Here is a 27,123-nt window from a genome sequence, read left to right as displayed (position 1 = left end):
ATACCATTATCTTATACCACTGCTAGGGAAAAACATGGCCAATTCAAAAATGACAGGTCATCAATGATCATTTACAATCCCATTTCTGAGATGTTGGCGGGGGGGTGTATTTTACGTTCCATGAAATGTGACGTGGGCAAGCGCACTGCTCAGGGATACAGTCTAGAAAAACAAAGGATCAGCGCCACAGAGCTCTCGGCCCAAGGGAGCTTCATCTGGACTCAAATAGAAGCTCCCCTCCGGGTTGCATGTGGTCATGCAGTAGGAGCCGGAAGCCCTCCAGGAAGGCCTGACACCTCAGACCAGAAGACTGGGACACGTACAGAATACATGATTCTGAAAGAGACTTCAAGCCAAATGCCGTGAGAAAATACATTCTTTCAAGGATTCTTGTTTGCCCAAATCTGTTCATTTGCAGCTTAATCATGGGCTTTTATCTTCCTTCTTCCCTTTCAAAATTCCCTCTCACCAGTCTCCTAACACCCCCACATCACCACCTCCAATTTCTTGCCTCCCTTATTACTCACAAATGTCATTCTTCTTAACTCCAAATATTTTTCATACCCTTTCCCTTTTTCTCCCAAGAGATTTTGGTTAGCTTGTTCTTCCAACCATAAACCAAACATGGGCCTGAATATGATGGATTTTAGTTCTGGCTGGTTACTTGTGCACTTTCATATTGATAATTGATATCCTATCTGATTTTCTGGATTTGCTTGATACACGACCTGGAGTTTCTGTGAAGCCACCAGAGGTGAATTTTCTTTGGTATTTTAGGTGATTGTTCAGTTCTAGCAATTAAAGCAATGAGGGAGGGTATGGCTGACACCCGACTCTGGGTAATGGCCAGAAATCTTGAAGGATGTGGGTCAGCTCACTCTGAGGAATACCACAGTACTAAATCAAAAGAGGCCAGCGCCCCCCCCCCTTTTTTAAGGTCAGCTCTTTTTTAAATGGCCTTACTGACCACAAAAAGAATCCAAATCTTCAAAAGAAGACTTAAGCACTTATCATACACAATCTATTGCTGTCAGATTTTTATTAAAAATAACATACTCAAATGCTTATATCATATTGAAAAATATATTTTCTATAGTCTACTAAACTAAAAGACCTATACTTTGGTTCCTTTCCCCACAATTTATTACACAATTGGGAATTCTCCAATATTACAGGCCTTTCTGAATAATTTCCCCTTCCTGACATTCTCATGGATGCTCTTTCTGGCTTCGGAACTCTCCCAAAGAACTGTACTATAAAGAAGCCAGGAAGAATGATTCTGAATTAATTTCTTAATTCCTTCATTCCACCCACATAGCCCTGGAATGGAAGGACGTATCAGACCTGGTCCCTCCAGCACAGGTCAGAGAGATATGGGTCAAACCTTGGCCCACGCCTGCTCATTGGATCCCCTTTCTACCCCCAGTGCAAGGAACAAACATCTCTGAATTTTAACTTCCCCACATGTAAAGAGAAAAATAACAATTGCTGTTGAGCAAAGTTAGGGAGAATGAAGGGTCTAAAGGAGAGTGTATAAAGACTGAGCACAGTGCTGGCATATTGGAGGCTCCCCACAAAGGATGATTTCTTGTCTCCTTTCCTTAACAGGCACATCCATTTGCTACTGCAGATATCCCCAGGTGTAAGTTAAAATTTTTCCTTTGCTTTGCACTTAATTTCTTAGTTGCATACTTCCAAAAGTAACAATTTTAGTATTAAATGGCAGGGCAAGATTGAAGGGGTCTTTGGTCATATAGAGAGTCTTCCCTGAGAGTTATAGTTAAAAAAAAAAAAAAAAAAAAAAAAGCTTAGCTCTAAGAATATTCTGCCTAATATATCTGGTCCTTCTCATTGTTCACAAGGAAATTTTGTGTTTTTTGCATGCAAATGTGCACACCCAAGACTTTCAGATAATCTGTTCTAGAAAATGTGGCCAAGTGGTACCCTATGATGTGTTTAAAAAGCAGGCTTGGAAGAAATAATCATGATCACAACACTGATTAAGTACCAAATGTTTGCCAAATACTGTTCTCAGAACCTTATACGGGTATTCATTCATTTGGACCTCATACCAGCACTACTGGACAGATATTGTCCTCATTTTACAGACGAGGACATGGACATTCTGTGACTTGTCTACGGTCACACAGCCAGTGGGTGGAGTGGTGGAGATTCCTGAATCCAAACCAAACACTCTGGCTCAAGAGCCCAAGCTCTCCAGTGCAACACCATACTATATTTTGAACGTTTTGCATTCTTCTTCAAAAAAGCACTCCAATATTGCAGTAACTCACAAATCAGCAATATCGGCTAGGCAGCCAACAGGCATCCCTGGTGCCTTCAGTATGAGCAGGCAAGTGGGTAGATGTTCAAGGGTTTCTCTGAAGTTAAAATATTACATACGGGCTTCTATCCCAATCAACTGGGAAGAGACTCTAGTTAGAGAATAAAGGCAGGTACTCCCAGCATCTACCTTAAGATTCTCTTTAAACTAATGCCACCTTCTAGTTCCATTTTATTAGTCATAAGACTAACACTTACTGAATTTTTACTGTAAGATGCATACTTTTACACATGATCCCACTGACTCCTCAAAACCACCCTATGAGGTATGTACTGTGTTGATTCTCATGTTGTTGATAACAACACTAAAGTTCAGGGCAGACAGTTGTCTGAAATAGATAATTTCTACTGTCAATTAATAAGACCTGCGGGGCTTACTTGCCCAGGCTGTGCAGCAGGCACGTGTGCAGAGCAGACATTGGGATACCCACTCTTAGCTACTATACCACACTGACCCCCTTGGAGAACACAGGATCCTCCACAACTCTCTCTGGCTCTAAGAACCACTGCAAGGTATGTGTGAGAAGTCAGCATGAAACCAAACCATCACGCCTCTGACCTTTCTGTGCCACCGCCCTGAAACTAGAAAGGCAAAGATCTCCATGTCTTGGAAAAGGGAGCTTGCTGAGGACTGAGGATCTCCAATCCAGTCGAGGGTCTCAGATCCAATCAAGGGTGCCTGATTCCAAGAAATGTGCTTATATGAGTGCAGAAGCTGGGGAACTCTAGCCCTTACCCAAATGGCTTCTCCCCGCCATATAAAGAAACTTAAAAGGGAGAGCTGAAATAGGTTTGCCTCGTTGGGGAGTGAAGGGAGATGGTCTACTGCGGTACAGAGGGTCTTTTTACGGGAGAAAAAAGACTCTCCGCTCTGACTGCACAGCAGCAAGGGACCCAGGAGGCTGGGAAGAAAGGGCAGCAGCAAGCCAGAGCAGGTGAAACAACAGCACCTATGGCAACAGAGGGCCATGCGGGCGGAACACGACGGCCGGGCAGAACACGCCCCTTCCGCCCCCGCCCAAGGAGAGGTCTTGCTGCTTGGCGTCCTCGCACCACCTCCGTTGGCACCGCCCCTTGCTTAGTCTAACGCGGGTCCTTCTCTTTCTAAAGAGTTCTACTTTTCTAAAACATATTTCGAAAGGCCGTAGGAGCACAGTTTGGGGCCAAATAGCCCCAGAGTAAAGGGATCCAGAGGGTGGATGTGAAAATGGTGGCAGAGGCCAACTCTCTCTAGATAGCAACCGGTCCCCGGGGGGTTTCTGGGTCACTTGACATGTTTGGGGCTGTTACAAATACTGTTTCAGGAAAATGGCACACGGCAAACTACATACACAAATACTGTATGATATTTTATTTGATGTGACGGAAGTCCAAGTGTGTCACCACGAATTTATGTTCTCGATGCCTTGTGCTGCTCTCCTGGAACTTCAAGCTGAGCTGGGGCATGAATCTGACTTTCTGTTAAACCAAGTGTTAAGGGGAGGGGTTTTGGTTAATTATACCTATTTTGAAAAGCCTATCAATTTCAAGGGAAATATGGCTGTTTCTATCACCTTTTTTTTTTTTTTTTGGTGGGGGGGGAGGGGCCAGTTTCATTAGGTTTCCATGATCTCACAGGAAAGTTCTAACAATAGCTAATATGTGACCGCAACCCCAGAACAGCCCCTCGCTTATGTTATGAGGCCAACATATACTCATGAGCTGGGCTGGGTCGCAAAGAGATCTGATTTCATTTTTTAAATAAATACGTTTAGAACCAGGGGCCTGAAAGTAAAGAATTCAAGTCACCACTGGCACTGTGGTGTGTTTTTTACCTTCAGGGCTTTCTGAACTAGATCTGATTGTCCAAGATTTGCAAGGTCGGACTGAGCAGGGAGGGAAGAGCCACTGCCATCACCAAGTCATTTGTTTTATGTGAATTTAGTCCCAAAGCTTCAATTCCCAATGTAACCAGGGTCAACAGGTTCTTTCTAGCCAGAAAAATGGGGGACCTAAAGTCTTTACCAAAAAAGAAGCCAAAAAAGCTTCTTCACTCACAATCCTTCAGTGGAATAAAAGGGGGATGGGGTGGTCAGAGAATAAAGCAATAGATGAAGCAAGATTAGTAGTCTGATCATTGTTGAAGCTGGGTGACAGGTACAGGGGAGTCAATGGCATCACTCTCTCTACTCTTGTGCATGTTAGGGATTCTCCATAATAATTTCTTTAAATCCACAGAAGCACTAGGAATTTCCATGAAGTAGAGCTACTGACGTCTAAACCTGATAGGATATTGTCAATTATTAAGACCTGTGCAAACGAGCCAGCCTGCTGGCTCACCCCCTTTTCCTTCAAGGACTCTATACTCTGCTCAACTTAGGGGCCACCGGCCGGTGGCTCACTTGGTCTATACTCTCCTGCATCCTCGTCTTTGCCAAGTTATTTCCCTCTGCTTAGAATGCCCCCTTCCCTTACACCTCAGCTCCAGCTTTGGAAATCCAACCCATGTTAAGGCCTAGATCAAAGGTGTCCTCCTCCTCTGTTAAGTCTCTAATTACTGTATTTGGAAATAATCTCTTCCTCCTTTGTACTCCAGAACTTTGCTGGTGCTCTCCTGGGCACAGCCAACTGGGTAATGGTAACAATCATGGCAATAAGAAGAATCATAATAATAGCAGCTAACACTTACTGAAGGCTACTAGGTACCAGGCATTTTAAATATGTCATCGCTTTCAAGCCTTACACTATCTTCTGAGGTTATTACCTTTTATTATCGCATGCTGTAGATGAAGATCTGAGGTTCAGAGAGGTCCAAGAGGATCCACGGTGTTGTAATGCCAGATGTGTCACCATAAATTCTAAGCCTTTGTACTTATGATCCTTAGTGATACCCCCGGAGTAATACAGTGTAAGTTAAAGTCTGGCTGGGGCAAAATTCTAACTTTCAGGAAGCCCTAAGAGCCCATATTCCTGATGACTACAATAATATATAGGCCTATTCTTCCTATTGAATTGTAAGCTCCTTCAGGGAAGGGACTGTGCCTTTTTCTGTTTTGTGTCCCCCCAAAGCACTGTGCAGTATAATTCCATGTATACAGAAGATGCTCCATAATGTCTTGCTAATTGAACAACATATTAATCCAAAGCAGTTCTGCCTAAGGACTATGTCCAACTTTTGTCTACTTTCCCAAGGAAATGAGATGGACAAATCAGCCCACAGAAGATCTGCCTAAGCATCTCACCTCCCCACCACCTCTGCTCACAGGCCACAAAACGAAAATGCTTCTCATCTTCTCCTTACACTGGCATTCTGAGTGACCAGAAAGAATTCTTCCTTGATGCTATTTTTATGCAGCCTCCCAGCTGCAGACTCTATCCCCCACCCTCTGCAAGACTCCCACCCCTAACAGCCTCAGGAAAAGTCGATGTCTCGGCGATGCCTTGGGAATCTGGAACTGAGGAAAACAGTCTGATTTCCCCCTGAGTTTCCTTTCTCTTATTTCTCCTTTCAGACTTCCTAGAGCCGCTTTCTTCCCAACCCGATTACACAAGGCTATTGTTGCTGTCCTTTGACTCTATTCTGACCTCCTTCAATTGCAGTGATGTTCTCGGCACTGGCCTTGAGAACACCTGGGGAGTAGACTTGGGTGCCTTCTGTTCCTTCCCCCAAACCCTCTCAACATGCCTCTTCTTTTAGCTACTGGTCTTCTCCCTCTGGGAACCCAGCTTCTGCTGTATTTCTGCTGAAATTCTGCTGTCTTTTAAGAACTGAGAAAGTCCTGGATGGTGAGGTGTGAGCTCATGACATGGTAAAGGTCCTCCTTACATGACACACGACTTCCACCGTCCATATGAGCATTGTAATAGGGGAAGAGGAGAGAAGGCCTTCTCGTCCCAAAAGAATGAGGCAAAAATGGTAAAGGGACCAGAAATGGAGGTGAAGCTTGGTGCAGAGGCTAGACACCTATAGCTTGTTCTAAATGTTCCCTCTCTGGGACTTCCACAAGCCATATCACTGGAGTGTTAATGGGATGTGAATTTCCACAGCTTCTCTTCTTGAAAGTTATTTGCCTTGGTCATAAATTCAGCTCTGCCAGCAAAACACCTTGGCGTGTGTGTGTGTGTGTGTGTGTGCACGCATGTGTGCCTATCAAAGAGGTAGATGGGGCCACACTGAATTGTGTTTCTATCAAACAGTCCTCAAGCTTTATCTAATGTCACTCATCCTGACAGCCTTGCATTTTCCAAATTAATAAAAAGCATAAGGAAGCTGCTGCTTAACCACCAACCAAAGCATCTTGGCCACCGAGCGATATATCGAGTCATCTGTGTTGGACGTTAAGTGTGAAGGCACGTATCACGGTTTGGGATTTAAATGGAAAAATCAATACCCTACAGGGGTCTCCAGTCGCACAGCGGATCTTTCTATCAGCCAGTGCTTTGTCTGTCAGGGCCTTCTGACTAGGCGTCCCTGGGCATACCGCACGTGGATTTTGCTTTGCTTCTGTTGTGCTTACTTAACCCTCTTCCCAGAAGCAGAGGCGGGGGAGAGACCGGAGACGACAAACGGTCACTAATAAAGTCTGAGGCAGTGTCCAAGCTACCTAGCCGGGGCACTCTCTGTCAGAAAGTGTGGCCCAAAGCGTTAGCCACGTAGCCCAGTGTCCTGATGGTGTGGGAGCCTAGAAGCAACCTGTGGCCCCAGGGCTTTCTCCCAAGGGTCATTGACACCCTCCACGAGGTTCCTCTGCTTTCTAAACCCACCAAGCCTCTTGCTGCAGGGAATTACGCAAAATGGCTTCTAAGCTAAGAAAGCACTTTGGAGCCGGACTTGCAGTCTTTTTTTGTGAAACCTTTAAAAATTTGCTCTAAGCTGCACTAAGAAAACTCCAAGGACTTCTTATTCCTCTCTTAAGAACGTACAAGTCTCTTTCATACAGTAACATAACTTCTCCAGGCTTCATAACCAGCCACAAACACCACTGCCTCTCCTGCAGTTGAAAAAAATGAAATTTCTCCTTGGAGAAATAAGCTTACTTGGTTTTTTTTCCCCTTTACACTCCCTTTTTCCTTTATCACAGAAAAGTACTGATGAAAATAAAGCATTTCTAACAGTGACAAGAAGGACAAAGATTAACCAATCTCTCAAAACCACTGCTAACACAATATTGTGTTGAAGCATAGCAACGACTAAACATATATTTTCTCTAAAGACTGATGGAAAAGATGTTCACATGTATGTCTTAGTTCCTCCTACACAGACTGACCACAACGGGGACCCAAGCGCATTCATTTTACAAATAAATATTTTTTTAAGAAAAATCAAATATGGCATATTACTTGTTTAACAATTTCTCTAAGAAGAAATTAGATACTCCCCAAAGCATTTTGATACCAAAACATAGCATAAATGGCCCATGGCCTACAGTCTTCAGCTGGATAACCACAGTTATAGAGTGAAATATTAAAATGGAAATGAATGAAAAAGGTTTCCCCCAAAATAGGTCATGCTAGTGGACCTGGAAGTTTAAGAGCCCTAAGATAAAATATAAGGTGAGTTGAATTTTCAGGAAAAAAAAAAAATGCATTTCTAAGCAGCAAACCGGCCCACGGATGGGTGGGTCAAAGGGACAGGACACACAGAGTGAGTGGCGCTATTGTGGTTACGCAGTTCGCGGACCAGGGAAGGGCGTTCTCTCACTGGGAACATCTAGCGGCTGTGGCTAGGATGGGTAAGCACGGTATTTTTCTCTCTTCTCCTGCTCTTTGGACACCTTGTTTTTCATGAACTGTTGGTATCAGTGCTAAGTCCAAAGATGGCTACATGTGGGATTTCCTAATGCGGAGACCTGGCAGAGCCGAACTGTGTTGGGCCAAAAAACTAACTAGAAATGAGACTACCTCGGAATGTAACAACTGAGTATTTTCATTGTCTTTCAGTGTTTTCATTTAGCTGGAGCAAATGTTTTGCTTTAATGCAACTGAAGGGAAAAGAACATTTAGGGACAATATAGCTAGATCCCTCATAAAGCCTCATTTTCAAAAGCAGTGTTTAAATCTCTAAATAAATGACAATTCATTCTCTGTTTACTTTAGGTAAACAAAAAATGCATTGCGGAGCACTCATTTTCAAAAGCTAATCAAGAACATTAGGTCCCAACAGATTCATTTAATAGAAATATAATAGGCATTCCTGCTTGCTTTTCATCTTGTCTTGCTGTAAATGCTAAAATGAACAGCAAATTAACCCTACGCTGGAACACAGTCCCTGTCACAGCTGATATCCTCTCTCTCACGACTTGTAAACATCCCCGCATCCTGTCGCTGCTTTGACTTCTCCTACATAGGAAAGACGAAAGCGCCTGATTGAGCTTGGCAAGACAGTGTAGGAACACTTGACTTCTAAAGGGAGTACTGCGTGTCAACTCTGCAATCTTTCCTAGCAGAACAAAATATTACCATGTTGTGTCCTAAAATAGTGTACAATTAGGAAGTAGGAGGAGGAGAGGTGGTGGGATTGTTTTTTTTTTTTTTTTTTTTTTTCCCAAGCTACATATATCCACTGTCTTTCTCTGTATTTTTAACTTTACTAGCCATTCTCCAAATGGCTGGTGATAAACTACTATACAAAACAAGCTAATAAAGACAGGGCCATCCAAGCTCTATAATCAGATATAAAAGATTTGCAAACAACTTGAGATCTTATCATTAATATTCAGTGATAGCAGAATCAGCATTTAGAACTCTATACAGAAAAACTATAATACTTCATAAATTATGTAATAATGAACAAACCCTTGCAAAAACTGTTTTCACTGTGCTAAAGTAACATTCTAGACTTGTTGTAAGTATGTTATTCTTACAAGTAGTTCGCTGTTATTCTTGAAGGCAAGCCTTGGAGTTTCCTTAGCATAGTGCTGCTGGGGAAAATTTTCAGCATGTCCATCTTCATCTCTAGCCTGAAGGGAAATATAATGGCCTATTTAGGGACTTACAAATAATGGAAGAAAAAAAAAAAAGCTAAAAGCATAACAGCTCAGATCATTAAACAAACGGGAATCCAGAAATAACAACATTATTAAGAAGTTTGTTTAAATACGCAGTACGCCTTTTAGGTATCAAAATTTGGGATTTATTTTTCTTTACATAGTTTGGTTTGAACATGCAAATTCATCGTGGTGTAATATTTTAAATGATACAAAGCAAACCAAAATCAAGCAATTTGGTTGGAAATTACCACCACTTCGGGCTTCCCGCGACTTTTCGTGGCACATTTAGGGTTATATGACATACGTACGTGTTTAAACTTTTTGGCATGCTTAAGCAATCTCTAGATAATGCACTTTAAAAAAATTCTAATAGCAAGGCCATAAGAAAAGCAATTTGCATCGTTATATTTTGCATTGTAATACTGTCAGAGATAAACTGATTCCCCTTGATTTTTAAATAAAGATCTGAAAGGAGCAGTGATCTAGTAAGAACAACGATTCTTCAATCGAATGCAGTAAAAAAATAGATTTAATTAAGAAGCTGCGTTAAAAGTTACTGGTTATTTTGATCTACACTGTTAATTAAGAAAGCTGAAGTTTAAATGGAGACATTAACAGAACCCATTAGCAATACCGCTTGCATACAGTCTTCGCTTTCTAATCTCCATCAGTTTCTGGTTTGGCGTTGGAGAGAGGGAGAGGTAGGTGAGAGGAGGCGTGTCTGCAGCACACTCATTAAACCATTCATTTGGGTGACACTTGCACCCTGCTCTGCTCTGATCTCATCTTAGCCCTAACTGCTCTCCCTTCCCTGGCCTCCTGAAATTCACAGCTGAGCTGTCTCCCTCACATATGGCTTGCATATAATTATGCATATTCCATTTTGCACTGCATTAAAATGATGAGCTCCTGGCTCCCTGCCAGCTGATTTTAAAAAGCCCAAGTGAAGTAGGAAAAAGGAGAGAAACACAGGGAGAGTCGCACAGGAAGCAGCAGGTAGTTCTGTCTGCTGTCTCTTTAGATAAAATGTATGTCTGGCACCACGGAAACAGCTGAGAACTACCTGTTGTGATGTACGGACGGAGGGGGAGAAAACAATGCGTCTACGTCTGCGCCACAGCAATGACAGTCCTTGTGTATTGTTTCTCCTTCCATGGAGTGAAATTTGCCCGCTGACAAGTTATCACTCAGAGCTCCTCTGCTAGACGAGGTACTGTCATTTTGGAAACGGATCCAGATCTTGTCCATCTTAGGATGTATTGCTTGTTTTTAATACAGGCCTCTGCTACTTATTCCAGGGAGGAAACGGGATGGAATTTGGAAGTGGAATGTCACGGCCAGGGACATCTGGGTTACAAGAAGTCAGTGGGAGAAGACATTGCTCTGTTTTGGTTTCCTTTTTGAAATTTAGGAACATCTCTGGGATCGGGTGCCTTTCTAGGACACCTTCCCCCAAAACTGCCCCCCCCTCGCCCCCGCCAAATCAGAGTAACATAAAAATGCCGTTACAGGATTGGGCTACATGCGACAGCGAGCGTAAGCACCGCTCACGTCCAGTGGTTATGCAGGCACTGAAACTGTAATGGTCCTTCTCACAGCCTCGAGCCCTATGCTGCAGCTACATCAGGGTCTAAGCTAATAGAATCTTAAATGGGGCCCACATTAAAGTGGAGTGTATAAATAAAAGGCAGCTGGAGGAAAAACAGAAAGAGGTCAATGGGTAGGAACAACATTACATTCTTCGATTCTTTGTAAGTGCATTTTACGCCGCTCTATGAGGTCTCTTAAGGCAGGGACCTCATCTATTTCATCTTTCTTAATTCTGCCATGCCCAGTGCCTTACTTTGAGTTAGTACTTAACCAACATTGAAGTGATGAAAAAAAAAAAAAATACATGGAGAGTAACTAGACCCTACCATAAACAACTTTGCAGAAAATGCCACCTCAAAATAGGCTAAACTTGGTGGTAGGTTCATTATATTCCTGGTGCACTATGATACATATGCTTGGAAACACAGCATATAGTTTACGAGGGCTACTATTTACATATATATGTCTATATTCAATATATATGTATCTTGTGTATAAATATTCATAAGGTGGAATATGTTTATTATGCATGTACTATGTGTACACATTCATACACACCAGATGCCTGGGGATATTTTCAACATTGGTGGCAAAAGTACATCCATCTCACTTACATGTAAGGTGATCACAATGCTTTTTATGTTTTTAAAGGACAAAAAAAAAAGAAAAGAAATCCCACTGTCTAAGATTTTGAAGGTGGTTCCTCAAAGAAGCTGAATTATTAATTTATGAGGTTGAATGAAGCAGCAGTGGAAGAGAAAGGAGAGGGGAGAGGGAGACGGGGAGAATTGGAAGCGAAGAGAGAAAGCCAGAAATCTGCTTCTCCACTGAGCTGTGTATTTGCCTCTCTATGGGACTCCATGGCCCTTGGAAGGGTCTGCCTCTCCCGATCAACCTGATTCCAGAGTCTAAGACATTCTACCCTCCAGCCATTTGCTGCGTTTCCAGCACGCGCCACCGAGCTGGAGAGCATACCACGTGCACGGAGACCAAGTGCCAAACCCTTCACGTGTGTATGCAGACACAAGCACTCACCCACCTCTTGCCAAAGCGTTTCTTTTCGCATTCTGAAGTATTTTTGGGGTAAAATTTAAAATTCCTCTTCCTAGACTAAGTGAAATTAAGTGTATTCATTGATGGCAGGAGAGTTCTCTCTTCCGGCCCATGCTAGAGTCATCCAGGTGGCTTTTTGACAGTGGAGTGTGTCCTCCCCTTTCCGCCCTACCTTTGTAAGATTCTGATTTAATTGGGCCAGGGTGGGGCCTGGACAGGGATATTTTTTAAATTAAAAAAAAAAAAAAAAAAAAAAGCTCTGGGATTGTAACGTACAAGCAGGGCTGAGAGCCACTGATCTAAGGGGCATGCCCAGAGTAGGGGTATCGAGAGGAGGCCCTTGGCAGAGTGTTGGCAGAATGTGCTCCAACCACGTCCCAACCTCACTGGATGGACGGCTCCACAATAACTAAGAGGATGTAGGCTATGGCCCTCGAGACGGGTTTTGTTCTAAAGATTCGAGAGAGGACATGACTCTAGCTGATTGCAGGCAAAAAATTTCTGATTTTAGTCCTTGGCATGACAACTAATCTTGGAAGAGCTACTAGACCAGTTCCTCAAAAGATCTTTCTGGATCTCTCTAAGTAGTCAAAAATCCCCACCTGCCCTCTCTTAGACTGGACACAGGTGCAACTTGATGCCAATGGGTGGGATTTTTGTCCCTCCACCCAAAGACCACACACTTCCTAAGGGGAGGTATGGTGCCTGGTTCCTCACCCGTGGCCCATGAACCCCAGCCAGTACCCGGTGCTCAGTAAGTGTTCTCCGGGAGCGAGCTCTATTTTCATTCCCAGTCACTTGATGGCCATGTTAGATAAAATCCTAGGAGCTTCTTTATCCTACACATAGAATCATTTTAGGATGTTTTATAACCTGTTATATACTGAAGCCAGTGCCGCCTTCTGCCTCTGCCCCATCTGGGGTGCAGACAATGGCGTATCGAGGCAGGCAGATGGAGAGAGCCCACAACCCCTGCAGGGAGGGGTGTGTAAACCCTGTAGATACTCCACATATCCAGTCACAGTAATAACATGAAGCAGAAAGGCTTTGAGCTGGTTTTGTTGTTCTTAAAAGTCTCCACAGACCATGGGTTCTCTAACTGCCTGTCTTAGGGCAGACCACCCCACCGCCAGCTCTTGGCCTTTCCTGGGGCCAGGAGACACCGTGTGGATGTCTGACTTTGTTCTGGAGTGACCAGTTCTGACAGAAGGAATGCCAAGATACATGATGAACTAACTCTCTCCATGTGTCTTATTCTCAACAGCTTTATTCTGACTAATATGCTGGATATTTAGGCCAACTTTGAGGAAAAGCAAATGGAAAGCAATTTTTTTCCTTACATTTTACTACAAATGTGACTGTCAGAACAAAGGTGCATTTTTTTAAAATCTATTATTCTAAGAAGGCTCTGCTTCTCACCATAAAATAGAAGGAAAAGCTCTTCAATTAAACTGTTAAAAGTAAAAATCCTTCATTTAAACTGCAAGGGGATTTCCCCCGCTTGCTGACAGTCAAGCATCCATTTTCATGTGGTACCCACCATTCAAATAAATATTAGATTATGTGAGAAATTCAGACTAATCGCCTCTCTACTTCAAAAATCTCTGGTTTAAACAAACTTCGGATTCACCTCTCTTTCCCTGTGAATCATCAGCCATTCACATTTTTATTTTGATTCTTACATATGGCAATCTTTCATTCTCTTTCAAAGAATTCAGTTCTTCCTTTGGGCTAAAGCTTTGGTGTCGTGTGCCTATGCGAGCAAGCTCAGCAGTTTTTCCCCCTCTGGAGGACTCCCTCAGAAAATGTGGAACATTCTAAAAACAGCTCCAGGGGCCTACCCCAGAAAAGAGAGATTTCTGACTCAACAAAAAGGTTAACACTGTTGCCATTTAAGTGGAAAGATAACTAGGTTTCCTAGTTAATACCTCCCGGTGATGAATGGGAGTTTACACCTCTCCGTCTCTGTGATTTCAGAATTTCTTCAGAAAACAAGAGAAGGTTCCGCGAAGGTTCCGCGTGGAGCCATAGCCAGGGTGAGCGCAGCCAAGTCTCCACACTCGGCGTTCCGGGGCCCCAGCAGATGTGGGACCCGTCAGCTCACACATGTGGTGTCACCAGCCGACTTGAGGATATCAAAAATAGCGCGTCTCAAACTTGCAGGAATGAGTTTAGAGATGAATCGTTGCAGAGAAAATCTTTGATATTTTCAAACTCATTTTGCGAATCAGAAGTAACAGAATTCTTTTCAAAAGTCAAGACAAAAGCACAGGGACTCCACTTCTGGAAACTCTTAGAATTGCATCTTCTGATGTCCCGTGTCCGGTCTCTCCTTCCTGAGTCAATGCCGACACACGTTCCTCTTGAGGAAGTTCAGGGAGGAATAAACTGCAACCATCCCACATGGCCTTTCTGTGTGCTGTGAACATCTTTGTGAACTTGACCTAAAGGTCAGCCCGGTGTCTGGGCCCCTCAGTGAAGTTCAGCCCATGTTGGCCCAGGACTAGAATAACACAGGGAGGCCCGTGGAGGAACTCCGGCTTCTGCTGAGTTATGACCCGGTTATGATCATCTCAGTGGCCCAACTCCTCACGACTGAATGCCCAGTTCCCCTCAACTGGATTCCTATCCTTTCCGCCCATTTTCTGCTTGTAAAACTAGATTTCATCTGTTCTCATGACTTCTCCTGGAAATTTCTTATATGCCTTTTAAGCATTCATTCAGACTCTACTCCTTTAGGAAATCATTCCAGACCTCTTCCTCTTGGTCCTAACCTGGGCTCTGAACCCCTCTATGTGTGTATATGTGGTGTGTGTATGTGTGTGTATCTCCATTCTACCCATTGCATTGCATTGCATTATGACCTCCTATATGTTTATCTTCCCCACTAATCTGTGAGGTTCTTGAGTACAGAAATTATGTCCTATTCAGCTGTAAATCTGTAGAGCCTCATCTACTGCTGGGCATATAATAAAGGCTCCATAAATGGTGAGTGAGTGAGTTTGCTGAGTATGTGAATGAGCTCCAATCCTTCAACCCTAGCAACTGGTCATTCTGCCTTACACTCCAGTCCCCAGAGGTGAGTGTCCTGCCTCTGAGCCCCAGAAGTCACCTGCATACCTGAGCCTCAGCAGGCCTCTGCCAGAGCTCTCTGATTGCTCCTGTCTCCCACCTGGGCCTTCCACTGGCTCTTCTACGTACTTCTGCCCAACACCTAACCCTCCCACCCAGTCAGACACTAGAGTCTCAGCCTCATTATAGCTCTCGTACTCAATTTGGGCTTTGGATAATAATCATTTCATCCTCGTGTTTCTCCCCTGTGCCTCCCACTCTATCTAACCTCTGGTCATTGACTAACAAATTCTTTTCCTCCAAGTCCATTCCCAGATTAACCAACCCAGTGCCTTTCTCCCTGTTTCTGATAGCTCACCTAGTCCTAGTGCTCCAAGTCAGTCTGGAACTCCTTGGTGTAACTCATCTCAGTTATGACTCGTGTCTTATCTTTCCTATCAGACTGGAAACCACTTACAGGAAAATGTATGAGGCCCCCATGCTCAGCAGAGTACTGTGTACCACAAAGAAACCCGTTCATATAGGTTGAATGCATTCATTAATCCTTTGCTCTTCCTTAAGCTAAGACCCAGAAATGTTGTTTTCCTCTACCCTGAATTACCTGCCTCTAAAAATGGATCCCCTTAAGTATGAGTTGTTTCCATGCAAATATTCAATTCGGCAAACATCAGTTCGCAGAGAATTGCACGGCTCGTGGACAGGGTTGTATGTGCACACAGCTTGGGTAGAGAGCTTTCTCTCGCACAGAGGACTCCTGCCTGGCATCAGGCTCCCTGCTCCGGAGACACCCCAGGCACCCAGAAACATCACTCTCTGGACCCAGGCATCTGCTCAATTCACGTTAGTACTAATTTTCCATCAGGATCCCTTGCCCTCCCTTTCATTAGCTTGTCATCAAAGACTGACCGTGGGATTCCTGCAGTGGGGCTGTTTTACTCTGTTCTTTTAACAAAATGTAGTTAAAATCCCATTTAGCAAGTAGGCCAGGGGAGAAGCTGTTTCCCCAATGGAGTTCCTCTTAATTCTCCAAGCTCTGTACCTGCCAGGCTCCTCTGACAGCTCCCACATCTCTGACGGATGAGACGGACTTATTTGCCGCAGCTCTCTGTTTTCACTCCACGCCAACCTTTATATATATCATAAATTTTTAATATCCAATTTGGAGTCCTCAAAGAATAACGGTAACAAATATGCAACATGAAGATAATGGCAATCGAATCATGTTTATGGCCTCCACGAGCATCTCCTTAAACGATGTCGGGTCAGAGCCACTCAGATCGGTGAGTCCGTGAGGCTGGCGGGCTGATCTCGTGTCTGATTAATGGCTGCCCTTACTCAGGGGCCCTAATGGATTGCATGACAGTTTCGGCAACAGATTCCACATCAGCCTGAAATACGGCTACCACACGAGCTAAAATATATCATGCTCGTCCCAGCACATTACAGCTGTGTCCAGTGTAATCAGAGCAGTTGCTAAGTGGTTCTGAAAATCCCTGTCTTGGCTTTTCATTTTTTTGAATCTATTTTCCCTCTATTGGACAGGATGGCTGGATTCATCTCATGCTGCTTTTCGTCGGGTCACCTGAGTGTCTTCGGTGAAGGATTGTTTTTACGGAAGTGGTGTGCAGGTAAGGCCTGGCAGCTGGGGCACGAGGTCCCCTTTTGTGTTCTCTGCGAAAGCCACGCCGCCGCCCCATCCCGCGCAGCTTCTGATTATCCCAGGACCCCTGATCCGTGGTGGATTATCTGGGCTCCTTGATGGCTCCCCGTCCCCCACCTCCCGCCTCCGCCCACCGACTGCCTTTTGGCTTTTTCACTCACTATTCATCTGTATTTATTACCCAGGGTCCTGCGAGGGGGAACAAAAGGAAGGCAATTCCACTTTGTTACCCGTTGGCACCTATAAAATACTTAAATAATTGGCCTAATCCAGGCATTTCAGGTGGTCCTTTCATTTCTTTTCTCTGAAATCCCTAGGCAGAAGGGGCTGGACTCCGGTCTTTATTTACAGACCTCGGGATGGACCGAAAAACTGAAAGGAAATGTGAAGCAGGCGAGGTCCCCATCTGTAAGACTAGGAAAGGATCCAGACGTAATGGAGGAGATTCACTACCTGCAGGAAGTCTCCCTCGACATAACCTGGCCTCACATGGGAATAGGAAACACACCAGAACCAGATGAAGACACTGCTCTGGGTATTATCAAAGATTCATAGGAATGGCTCACATCCCTACAGCTGTTACACATGCACCAGACACCATTCTGAGGGCTTTACATGTATTAACCCATTACTACACGCGCCCAGACACATACCAAATCCAAACAACTATTCATGAGTAGGTACTGTCACTGTCTCCGTCTTACCTAGAAGGAAACACAAGCACAGAGAGATGACGGAGTACACGCAAAGCTGCACAGCTAATGAGGCCTGGAACCTGGATTCGAACCCAGGCAATCTGTCTCCATGGCCCCTACCCTGTACTCAATAATCTGCTACTTCTCTGCTAATGGTCCAAAAAAAAAAAAAAAAAACAAAAAAAAAAACCAGTGTGAAATAACTTGAAAACACTGATGTCATGAAGCTAAAAATATATATTACTTAATTAAGGGAGGTTTTCATAATTCTTTGGTTTTCTTGGGTTTTCAATTCCAAGACGGACTACTCCAAGGAAACCAGGAAAGGAGAGTGCTGAAGAACAAATATTATGGAAGGGGGTGGGGTGGTCTGCAAAGAGCCCAGGAAAAAAGTAGCAAGAGCAAACATGAGTCAGGGAGTCTCCGGCACAGCCTGAGCAAGATGCTACTTCAAAATTTATAAAACTAATCCTTAAAACAAAACAACCTTTTTGACCTGATTCTTATTAAATAATCTTTGGATCATTGATTATGACACCCAAGCCCATCAATTCCAGAAGGACGTGTCCCCCAGAGCTCCCTCAACAGTTCAGATCCTCTAGCAATTTCCTTTGTGAATTTCTTAAAATCAGTATTAGTATTATATGATTTTTTAAAATTAATCCCATAAATAGTGCTGTGCGGATTCTAAAGGACATTGTGTGTCTTATCTCATTCAGTCCTGGCCCTCTGGCATATAAATACAGACTGTGGCTTTGGCTAGCATGAGTTAGTTCATCAAAGCCGAGGATTCTCTTCGATGAACTGGCGAAATTAAGTCACTGTCTTGCCTCGCTGAGACATGGGCCTAGATTGTGGTGATTCTTCAAGGGTGGGGTTGTGGGGAGCCAAAGGCCAGTTCACCAGCTCCTATTCAATACCACAACACCCTCCACTATGGGGAAAAACTGAGACACAGCGACAGTAATGCAGTCCCCGTGAGGTTGATGACTAATTATCTCAGCAGGTGAGAAGACAATGCAAGAGGCTTGGAGTCACGTCCTGGAAGAGTTAGCTTGCTCTGTGTCCCTGCCACAGCACGTACCCTTCATTGTGACCTGACACGTCACACATATATGGGTCTTAGCAAAGGGGAGATGGACCCCGGGGAACATGCAAGAGCACATGAATGAGTCAGTGTGTGTCTCTTATGACTTCTAAAGGAAACAACTCAAAGGGCATACCCGGGTGATGGCAGTCATGGAGAGCCATGAGGCATGAGCTGAAACAACTGTATCCTTGAATTAGCTTCCAAGTCTGAGGCCAAGGACTATAAATTTTAAATTAGCAGCAATCCTTGTCAAAGACCATGATGTCACAATTGTTATCTGTAATAAAGGTTCAGGGCTCAAACCAACCTTCTTTTTTATCTCCTACCAGCAACCACAGAAATGCCATAACGAGGGTCCAGATACAATAGGGCTGCCTACATCTTCTCTGCATGGTTCACATGGGCCTCAGTCTACCCCATCTCCGGGGTGCCCCACTAACCTGCAAAGCGGGCCTGTAGAAGCCCCATGGTATTCAGCACTCTCGTCACTCGTTCCCTCCCAGATCCAGCTTCAAGGCCACATCTCTACCACTCTTGGCTCTCAACCCTCACCCTTGACTCTGGACCTGCCTTGGACACTTTGATCGATGCCCTTGGCCTGGCTGCAGCAGTCTCCATAGACAGTGGCCTTGAAATGGCCATTCTGGTTCTCCGCTCTGGACAGCCACAGAAAAATATCCCACCCTGGTCGCCACTCTGACCTGGGACAGTGTTCTAGTCAGCAACCCTATAATGGGGCCCAAAACATAAGGTGTCCTAAAGATAAGACTTCTTTAGTCAGAAATGGAAGTGAGAATTATGCAATGGCCTTAAAGATCTAAAATTGGCCTGACATAAGGAAGAAAGACCAAGACCAGGAGTAAAATCCTGGCTGTTACTGTGCTCTGTCCACACAAATGCTGTGACCAAACAAAGTGATGCTGTGGTTTGTGCCTGTGCAGGCGGGCAAGGGAGAAGGACAAGGCAACACGTCTACTTACTCTGCCCTCTGGGTCTTACAGAGCGTGAAGCCAGGATGTGATTCCAAACTGGACAGTTCGAACTATGAGCCACATAACATCCGAACTGTTAGCAGAGGCACTGTCAGGCTAAGAGGGACCAAGTCCAAACCACCCTGTTTTCAAACACAGGACTAGGCGCCTGCGTGGTGATCCCAGAATCATGGGAAAATGGTGAGATTAAGCCCCACGTCGGGTTCCATGTTGGGTGTGGAGTCTGCTTAAGAATCTCTCTCTCTCTCCCTCTGCTCCCCCTCCACAGCCCTCTCTCTTTAACAATAACAACAACAACAATAATAATAAAACAAACCCAGGACTGATCAGCCTCTCTAAGGAGACAAATGTAAAGATGACAGCCAAGGAGCTTCTGCTCAAATGGCATCCTCTGGAGTCTCTGTTTTAAATCCCAGCCATTCTGCAGATGATGATTGGAAGTAATAAAAGGTGGGATGGTGACATGTGTAAATAGGGGACAATCCTTTCAGCAGAATTTGGCCTGTGTTGAGGAAAGGGCCTGTTGAAGCCAATAGCTGAGCATCGGGTTAAGGTCTGTTTTTAGATGATAACTTCAGTTAACACTTGTTCCTCTGTCACCCCTTTTTAAAGATATTATTATTATTATTATTATTATTATTACTACATTTCCAAGAGTTCTATTCTGGAATCAAAGCCTAGGTGACAAAAGACAAAAAGTCTCCTGAGTTTCCACATCCTCTCTCTTTATGGTATAATTAAGAATAAGAGAAGGTAGTTCCCCTCTGCACAGTGAGTAGCCCTGCCCCATTCCCTCTCTCACCTAACCTTTCTGGTTACCAAAATTCCCAAACTATTCCAATCCCTCTGTGCCCTAGTATCTCAGTTGCCCAGTGTGGTTCTAGATATGAGATAACTGGAAGCCCAATCAGAGGAAGGCTCCCAGACTGCAGACTGGGCCCTGCTGGAGAGAACATCACTGCTTCTAGAAACTTCCAAATCTGTGACTGCATCACAGAGCTGTCACCGCAAAGGAAGAAAACTCAGTATAGACGTCATTTTGGACAGTAAAATTAAGATTAAAGTTTGTTCTGTGCCAGACTCCATGCTAACCAATTGCAGACCTTGGCTCCTCAAACTCTTGTGAGGTCTATACTACCATTACCACCTCCATTTTGCCAGGAAGGAGTCTGACGTGTAGAGAAGTTCCGTAACTTATCCAAACCTCAGGAGCTGACAAAGGCCAAGCTGGGGTCCAAATGCAGGTGCCTGCACACCATGCGCAGGCTCTTGACCCCCACACATTGGCTCTCCCACAGCAGCTCAGTCAGCACAGGATGTTAGCTGACAATGAGCAAGAGAAGCTATAGATATTACTAGAAGGCAGAGAAGTCATGGCTCAAACGTTCCTGTGGGTCCTTGCAGGAGAGAACTTTGTCCTCTAATCTCCCCCTCTATGTGGCAAAGCACCCACCAATGCCCATGGCAACTCAAATGGAGGTGGTCAAGGGACCCAGCACCTCCCTGAGAGTCAAGGCCCGGGGGTCAGTCTACTAGGCCAGAGGCAACATAGGTAACAAGAACGCAGCCAAAGGTCGAGCAGATCAAAACCCTAAGCCCACCAGGATGGAGGGCAATGGCCTTTCCAAGTATTCTGAACTTTAAGTATGGGGCAAAAAGGAGGGAAGAAAGGAAGGAGAGGGAGGGTGGGGAGTACACATAGCGATGGGCCTTTGCCAGGGGAGTCCTCCAGGTCAGCAGGAGAAACACTGCATGGAAATGGGGTAGGGCACATCCTGAAGTTGACAGTCTTCTCATAGGGGGCTGTTTGTTTTGAAATCCCTCTTCTTTTTCATTTGCAAATCCTACAGATTTAAGATGATGGGGCTCCAAGAAGAGAGTGGGAGCCTAAATCTTCTCTCGGGCATCAACACAGACTGAGCTGTGTTTTCAAGGACAAAGGATTCTAAATTCATAAAACTTTCCTTGTGGTTCTTACCTAATCACAGAACAGAAAACTGTTATGGTTTGATGTGGAAAATAGTAAAAGGGGAATAAGAATGATCACTTGATATAATTATTACTAACATCATTCTTCCCTTATTAGTAAAAATAAGCAGTATTTACATGCAATCAAGAATCTTTGTGTGCAAAATAAGGAAATTTCTTTCATACCTTTGACTTAAGGAATGACAGACCCTTGCCTTGGAATGATAAAAATGATTTGTCTAATTCTATAAACAGAGGTTGTACTACTCAGTATTTATAGAGTACCAAACCACTCTATGTGGCATTGTGACCCCACAGAAAGCAGACAACAATGACAAGGGCACTCATATAACCTTTTCCTTAGGTCCCATTCATTCATTCATTCATTCATCATTTATTGAACATCTACCATGTGTTTGGCTATTGTAGACAACTGAATAACTAAGCATCTACAATGAATGGTATTCAGCCCACATGTCCAACACATTTTAACTTTTTAAATTCAATGATAACAAAACAAATGATCCCTCAGCAAGGGCTAACCATACACAGTTTGGAGTGTCAAATATCACACATTTATATCCTATTTAAAATTTAGATTTTTAAGTAATCACAATTTTTTTAAAGTAAATAAAAGTAAACCACAAAAGGCAAGAAGTAGAAAATATTCTCATAAGCAGATAAGAATGATAAGGAAATAAAAAGCAAGAAAAAGTGAGAGCAAATTCTCCAAGGCCAAGCACCCCATGTGCCATTTGGTGGAGGATGTTCGTACAGAAAGGGGTGAGGAGGGACATTTGGTGCCAATACTGAGCTGAGTTTGATTTCTGGCACCAGCAGTAAAACAGGGGACATAACATCCGGCTCAGAAATTCCATGCAAGGATTAAATGAAACAATTCATCACATGTCCTGCACAATGCCTGTAACAGAGTAAGCACTCAATATATGAGAGTTATTTAAATTTCACAGACCCACTTTCTTCTCTGGAGAGAACAACTCAGCTGGCAGGAAGGCCATAGGGACTCACTCTCTTCTTATCATTGAAGTCGTGATTAAAATTAAGTTGTGTGCAGCTTTAGAGCATGCCCAACAGCCAAAGGCCAACGTCAATGAGAAGACCTGGTGTAGACTTGAGGACTGTTAGAAAGGCATAAATACCCCCACTAGTCAGGATCCTAACCCTCTACACATCAGTATTAATGACCACTTCTATCTCTCTCCTGCCATCTGAAGACCCATTCTGCTCCCTGCAAATAAAGCCTTGTTTTCTTTTTTAATCTCTCCATCTCCTCTTCTGTTTCATGAGTATCTCCATCAAGCAACTTTCTACATGGGCTGAGCAGCTCCTATCCATTCGAGCCACTGGGGATTCATGGAGGCTACTATACCTTGAATTCCACGGTCATTACCACACTTCCAAGGAAGAACTCAACCAAGGTTTTATTGTTGCTTCCTTCCTTACCATTCAAATCATCTCCCTTTAGTCCATATTTTCCAGCTACTAACATCACCCTCTATCAACTTGGTTTCTGACTCAGTAACACAGGACACCTGCACCATTTGCTGATGTAGATTCTCATCAGAGGGGCACGTGGGTGGCTCAGTCATCAGGCATCCGCCTTCGGCTCAGGTCATGATCCCAGGGTCCTGGGATCGAGCCCTGCATCAGGCTCCCTGCTCAGCGGGAAGCCGGCTTCTCCCTCTCCTACTCCCCCTGCTTGTGTTCCCTCTCTGGCCGTCTCTCTCTGTCAAATAAATAAATAAAATCTTTTTTAAAAAAATAAATAAATGCTCATCAGAGGTTGGGCACACATACTCTGGAACCCACATACTCTTTCCAAGCTGAATGGCCTCACCAAAGACAGAGAGGAGCAGACAAAATAGAGGGGAGAATTTCTTTTTTTTTTTTTTTTTTATTTATTTGACAGAGAGAGAGAGATCACAAGTAGGCAGAGAGGCAGGCAGAGAGAGAGAGGGGAGCAGGCTCCCTGCTGAGCAGAGAGCCCGATGTGGGGCTCGATCCCAAGACCCTGAGATCATGACCTGAGCCGAAGGCAGAGGCTTAACCCACTGAGCCACCCAGGTGCCCCTAGAGGGGAGAATTTCTAAACAATCCAATATGTGGTTTACTGCTTGCAGAAAAGGTGCTAATGAGAGGATATAATTTTCTTATTCAAAAGGCTAGGATTTTATTTTATTTTTTCCTTTAAATGTTTCATCATCTATTCAGTCCTTATTCATTTTAGAATTCAGCACAAAATTGTTGCCTTTGAGTTTCGTTTTGTTGTTTAGGTGTTCACCCTCATCTTTCTGTCACATGCTCTCTCCTTCGCTCCCCTTCCACAGGACCCCGGGCCACCTGGCAACCTGTCCATGAGTGAGAAGCCCCTCTCCTCGCTACCTGGGCAATCGCAAACAGCTTTCTCTGATCTCCCAGATTTACTTCATCTTGAAGTAAAATGTCCTCCTTTGTATGAAACATTTTCATTTCTGCTTCTCCACACATCCTGCCCCGCCACAGGAAACTGCTACATGGGTACCATATAATGTTTATGTTCATTTGTTTCTTTATATGACATCCTGCCCTCCCGTGCTCTGCGATCGGATGTCTACAAAGATATAATCAGAATGAAATTGTGTTAGTTTAGATCAGCATCTGTGGCAGCAAGGCCTTAAATGATACAAACAAGGCAGGAGCTCTAATGTCTGTCTTGTTTCAAGGTAAAAATGAAAAATGACATCTTTGATGGAGAAGACTCCACAGAGACCCGGGAGAACCGCAGCCTCTTCCCCTGCTCACAGACAGCTCTCTTTCCCCTCATATGGCTGACAGGTGTGTAATCATGTTCCTTAGTCACAGTCTGTGTTAAAATAACCAATTACCAAATGAATGAGAATGGAGCTCCAGTGTGACCGGTGTCCGTCTTGCAAAGTCATGGTACGCATCCAAAGCATGGCTTTAAACAGAGGCTCCTGGGGTGCCTGTGCGGCTCAGTGGGTTAAAGCCTCTGCCTTTGGCTCAGGTCATGATTCCAGGGTCCTGGGATTGAGCCCCGAATTGGGCTCTCTGTTCAGTAGGGAGCCTGCTTCCCCTGCCCTCTCTCTGCCTACTTGTGATCTCTGTCTGTCAAATAAATAAATAAAATCTTTAAAAAAATAAAAAAAATAAACAGAGGCTCCTTCTCCAAAGATGCTCTCCAAGGCTAGAAGCCTCTCCCACTGTACAGTGAATTTGCTCAAATACAGGACGTTTTTCCTCTGGCCCTGGCCCTAAGGAATGAACAGTCCCACCGGGCCACCATGGATGAGCAGTCCAATTTCCCTGGCGCTGGCAGGTCCCTACCATTTCCTGTTCTGGATCTTTCCAGGACACATCACTGTTGCCTCTCATGCCTGCCTGGATTTCCACATGAACAGGGCAGCAACCACCATCAACATATTCTTCCCTCTGTGGTGTATGTCACCTTCCACCAGGCCCCTTAGGGACAAAGGACAATGCTGAAGCCCAAGAGCCAGGCAAGGAATTCCCGAGATCTACTGCCCAAGAAAGGTAGAGAGTCCCATGCTGGTAGCCTACAGAGACACATGTCGTTCTCTGTCATAGATGTGATCAAGAGAAGCAAATCCGTTAGAATTCATGGAAAAATCGCTTTCTTTTGGCCCAAAGGTAAATAACATGTTGGGGGAAGCAAGCTTGCAAATAACTCAAATGAAGTCAATGTAGAACATTGAGATAATGGCTTACTTACAACCAATGGATTATAATAGTGCTGCTGTTACACTCTAGGTGACCTTCACCTCTAACCCCATCGCTGTGCCCATGGGCGGAGGAGCCCTACTTCCCAGACCTGTAGCTAAAGAAGCTGAAAAAGGGATGAAAGAAAGTTTCCACCCCTTAGCTTTGCTTCCCGCCTGAGAAGCCAAGTTCGTACTTCTTACCCACACTTGGTGGAGCGAAGAGAGGGGTTGTGACCACCATGCAACACCAGCAGTGTTTTAAGGAAAGATTTTGAGTTGCATGTCCACCGAGTATCTTTTGATGAGAAAGACTGTATTTCAGTAAAGCCAAAGGAGGCGCTGATTCGAATTTTAGGCAGCAAATATCAAAGTAAAAAAGTGAATCCCCAAAAATCTCTGCATTGGTTTATTTAGGATAAATCATACAAGGAGATTCAAGAGAGATTCAAGGACGTGAGTGAAAAGTACCATTCTTTTCTATCTCTCAATCCTTTTTTCTCTTATCACAAAAGATGTTCCACTGGAAGATTTACCTACAAAAACCAGACCAAAGCTACTCTCCTGTAAAAGGTCTTGGTAAGCTATGCCTTGCCTGAGATGGGGGGTAATAAAAACATTTGAGAGGAAGGAAAAAAAAAAAAAACAGCTGGTTTTCCCCTTCTGTAAACTGATGAGTTTTTAACCTCAGTCTTGTTATCCTCATTAGCATAAATGCTAATTACCACCTCTCCTCTCCTACTGGAAGGGCAAGCAGGACTCCACGCTGGCTCGAACAATGGCTGACATCCCAGGTCAAGGCTGCGGGTGAGGAAGGAAGACTAGGGCTGCGGACAGGTAAGTGGTGAGACAGGTGCGCTAGACAGGGGACAAAAGGTCAGGGGGCTGCTGGCATCGAGGGTCTCCTTCCAAGGAGGGGGCGAGGCCCACGGCTGCATCGCGTCTGATGTTCTCGCCTCCACTTATTCATGGGCTCCTGGCAAGTTTGGCAGCGGCACCTTGAGTGAAAAGCACACTAGTTTGCACATATGGTGGAAAGAGCCTTGTGCATGGGTTGAATGCATACTGTACTACGTACACATTCTGTTTTATCTCTGGGCCCAGCCGTGCTGCAAACGCTTGCAAATTGGGAAGCCTTCTGTGCAGTAAAAATACGGACAGGAGAAGCTAGACTGTGACTTATAAGATGCGACACTAGCCAAAAAGCCCAAGGAACGAAAAGTTACGGCGGCGCGTGCTTCACGCTCCTTGCAACAAAGGCGGCGGCTCTGTGAGGTGGGAGAGTCCCCGCCAGCCCTGGGTTCCTTCCCCTCCTCCCAGGGTTTCAGACCCAGGGAACAGGCTTCCCTTCCATACACACACACACACACAATGCCTCTCTGGAAACCTCTGCCGGTATCCACTGCTGTTTTCATTTACGGAAAGTGTGAGACTTCTACGGAAAAAAAATTTTTTTTCAGTGAAACTTCTCATTTACTTTGGTGGGAGATGGTGACGAAATTGCTATTTTTGTCCTCCGTTTCATCCTGAGGTCTTCAGCCTACCATCCTGCATCGGGATGCCGCCGCCCTTCAAGAGGCACCAGCATCGTTTTTACTTCCTAAGTGTTTCTGAAAGCAAAATCTGATACCGCTCGGGCTTCAGAACACCCTGTGTATTTGGGATGTGAAAGGGGCAAAGCGGTGGGTTATTCTGACCTTCCTCCTTCCCGCTCTTCCTTTACCTGGCGCCCAAACACAGTCATGATTTTTATAAATAACTCCTTTAAAAGGAGCTAAGGAGAGTGACATAAAAATCCTTTCTTGATTCAAATGACAGAACTTCCTTTCTTTTCTAGTAACCTTGTATAGGAGGAGGAAAACAGTGGGAGAACATAAGGATTTGGACAATGTCTATAGGGGTCAATGCACTAGGCTCTGTCACTCTTACTCAGCCTGCTGAAAAAGGTAAGTTCT

The 27,123-nt window shown here is 44.4% G+C and overlaps 1 protein-coding gene and 1 long non-coding RNA gene across 3 annotated transcripts in view; one reads left to right on the top strand and one right to left on the bottom strand.

Annotated features, from left to right (window-relative positions):
• The window catches only part of SOBP (sine oculis binding protein homolog), a 163,444-nt gene that overhangs the window by 57,371 nt on the left and 78,950 nt on the right, over positions 1–27,123 (bottom strand). The window contains exon 6 of one of the 2 annotated variants that reach the window (XM_047733766.1): positions 9,186–9,281. The exons of the other annotated variant lie outside the window; for it this stretch is intronic. Within the exon in view, the coding sequence (XP_047589722.1) occupies positions 9,186–9,281 (96 nt within the window). The remainder of the gene's footprint in view (positions 1–9,185; positions 9,282–27,123) is intronic. 2 annotated transcript variants of the gene reach the window in all.
• LOC125102477 (uncharacterized) lies at positions 19,476–26,012 on the top strand. Its single transcript, XR_007128137.1, has 3 exons — positions 19,476–19,643; positions 24,155–24,266; positions 25,917–26,012. It is a non-coding gene; the product is annotated as an uncharacterized LOC125102477 (long non-coding RNA).

Source organism: Lutra lutra, chromosome 6, assembly GCF_902655055.1.
Source record: "Lutra lutra chromosome 6, mLutLut1.2, whole genome shotgun sequence".
Lineage (NCBI taxonomy): Eukaryota > Metazoa > Chordata > Mammalia > Carnivora > Mustelidae > Lutra > Lutra lutra.
The sequence above is the reverse complement of the archived record's forward strand: the minus strand, read 5'-3'. Positions and strand labels throughout refer to the sequence as shown.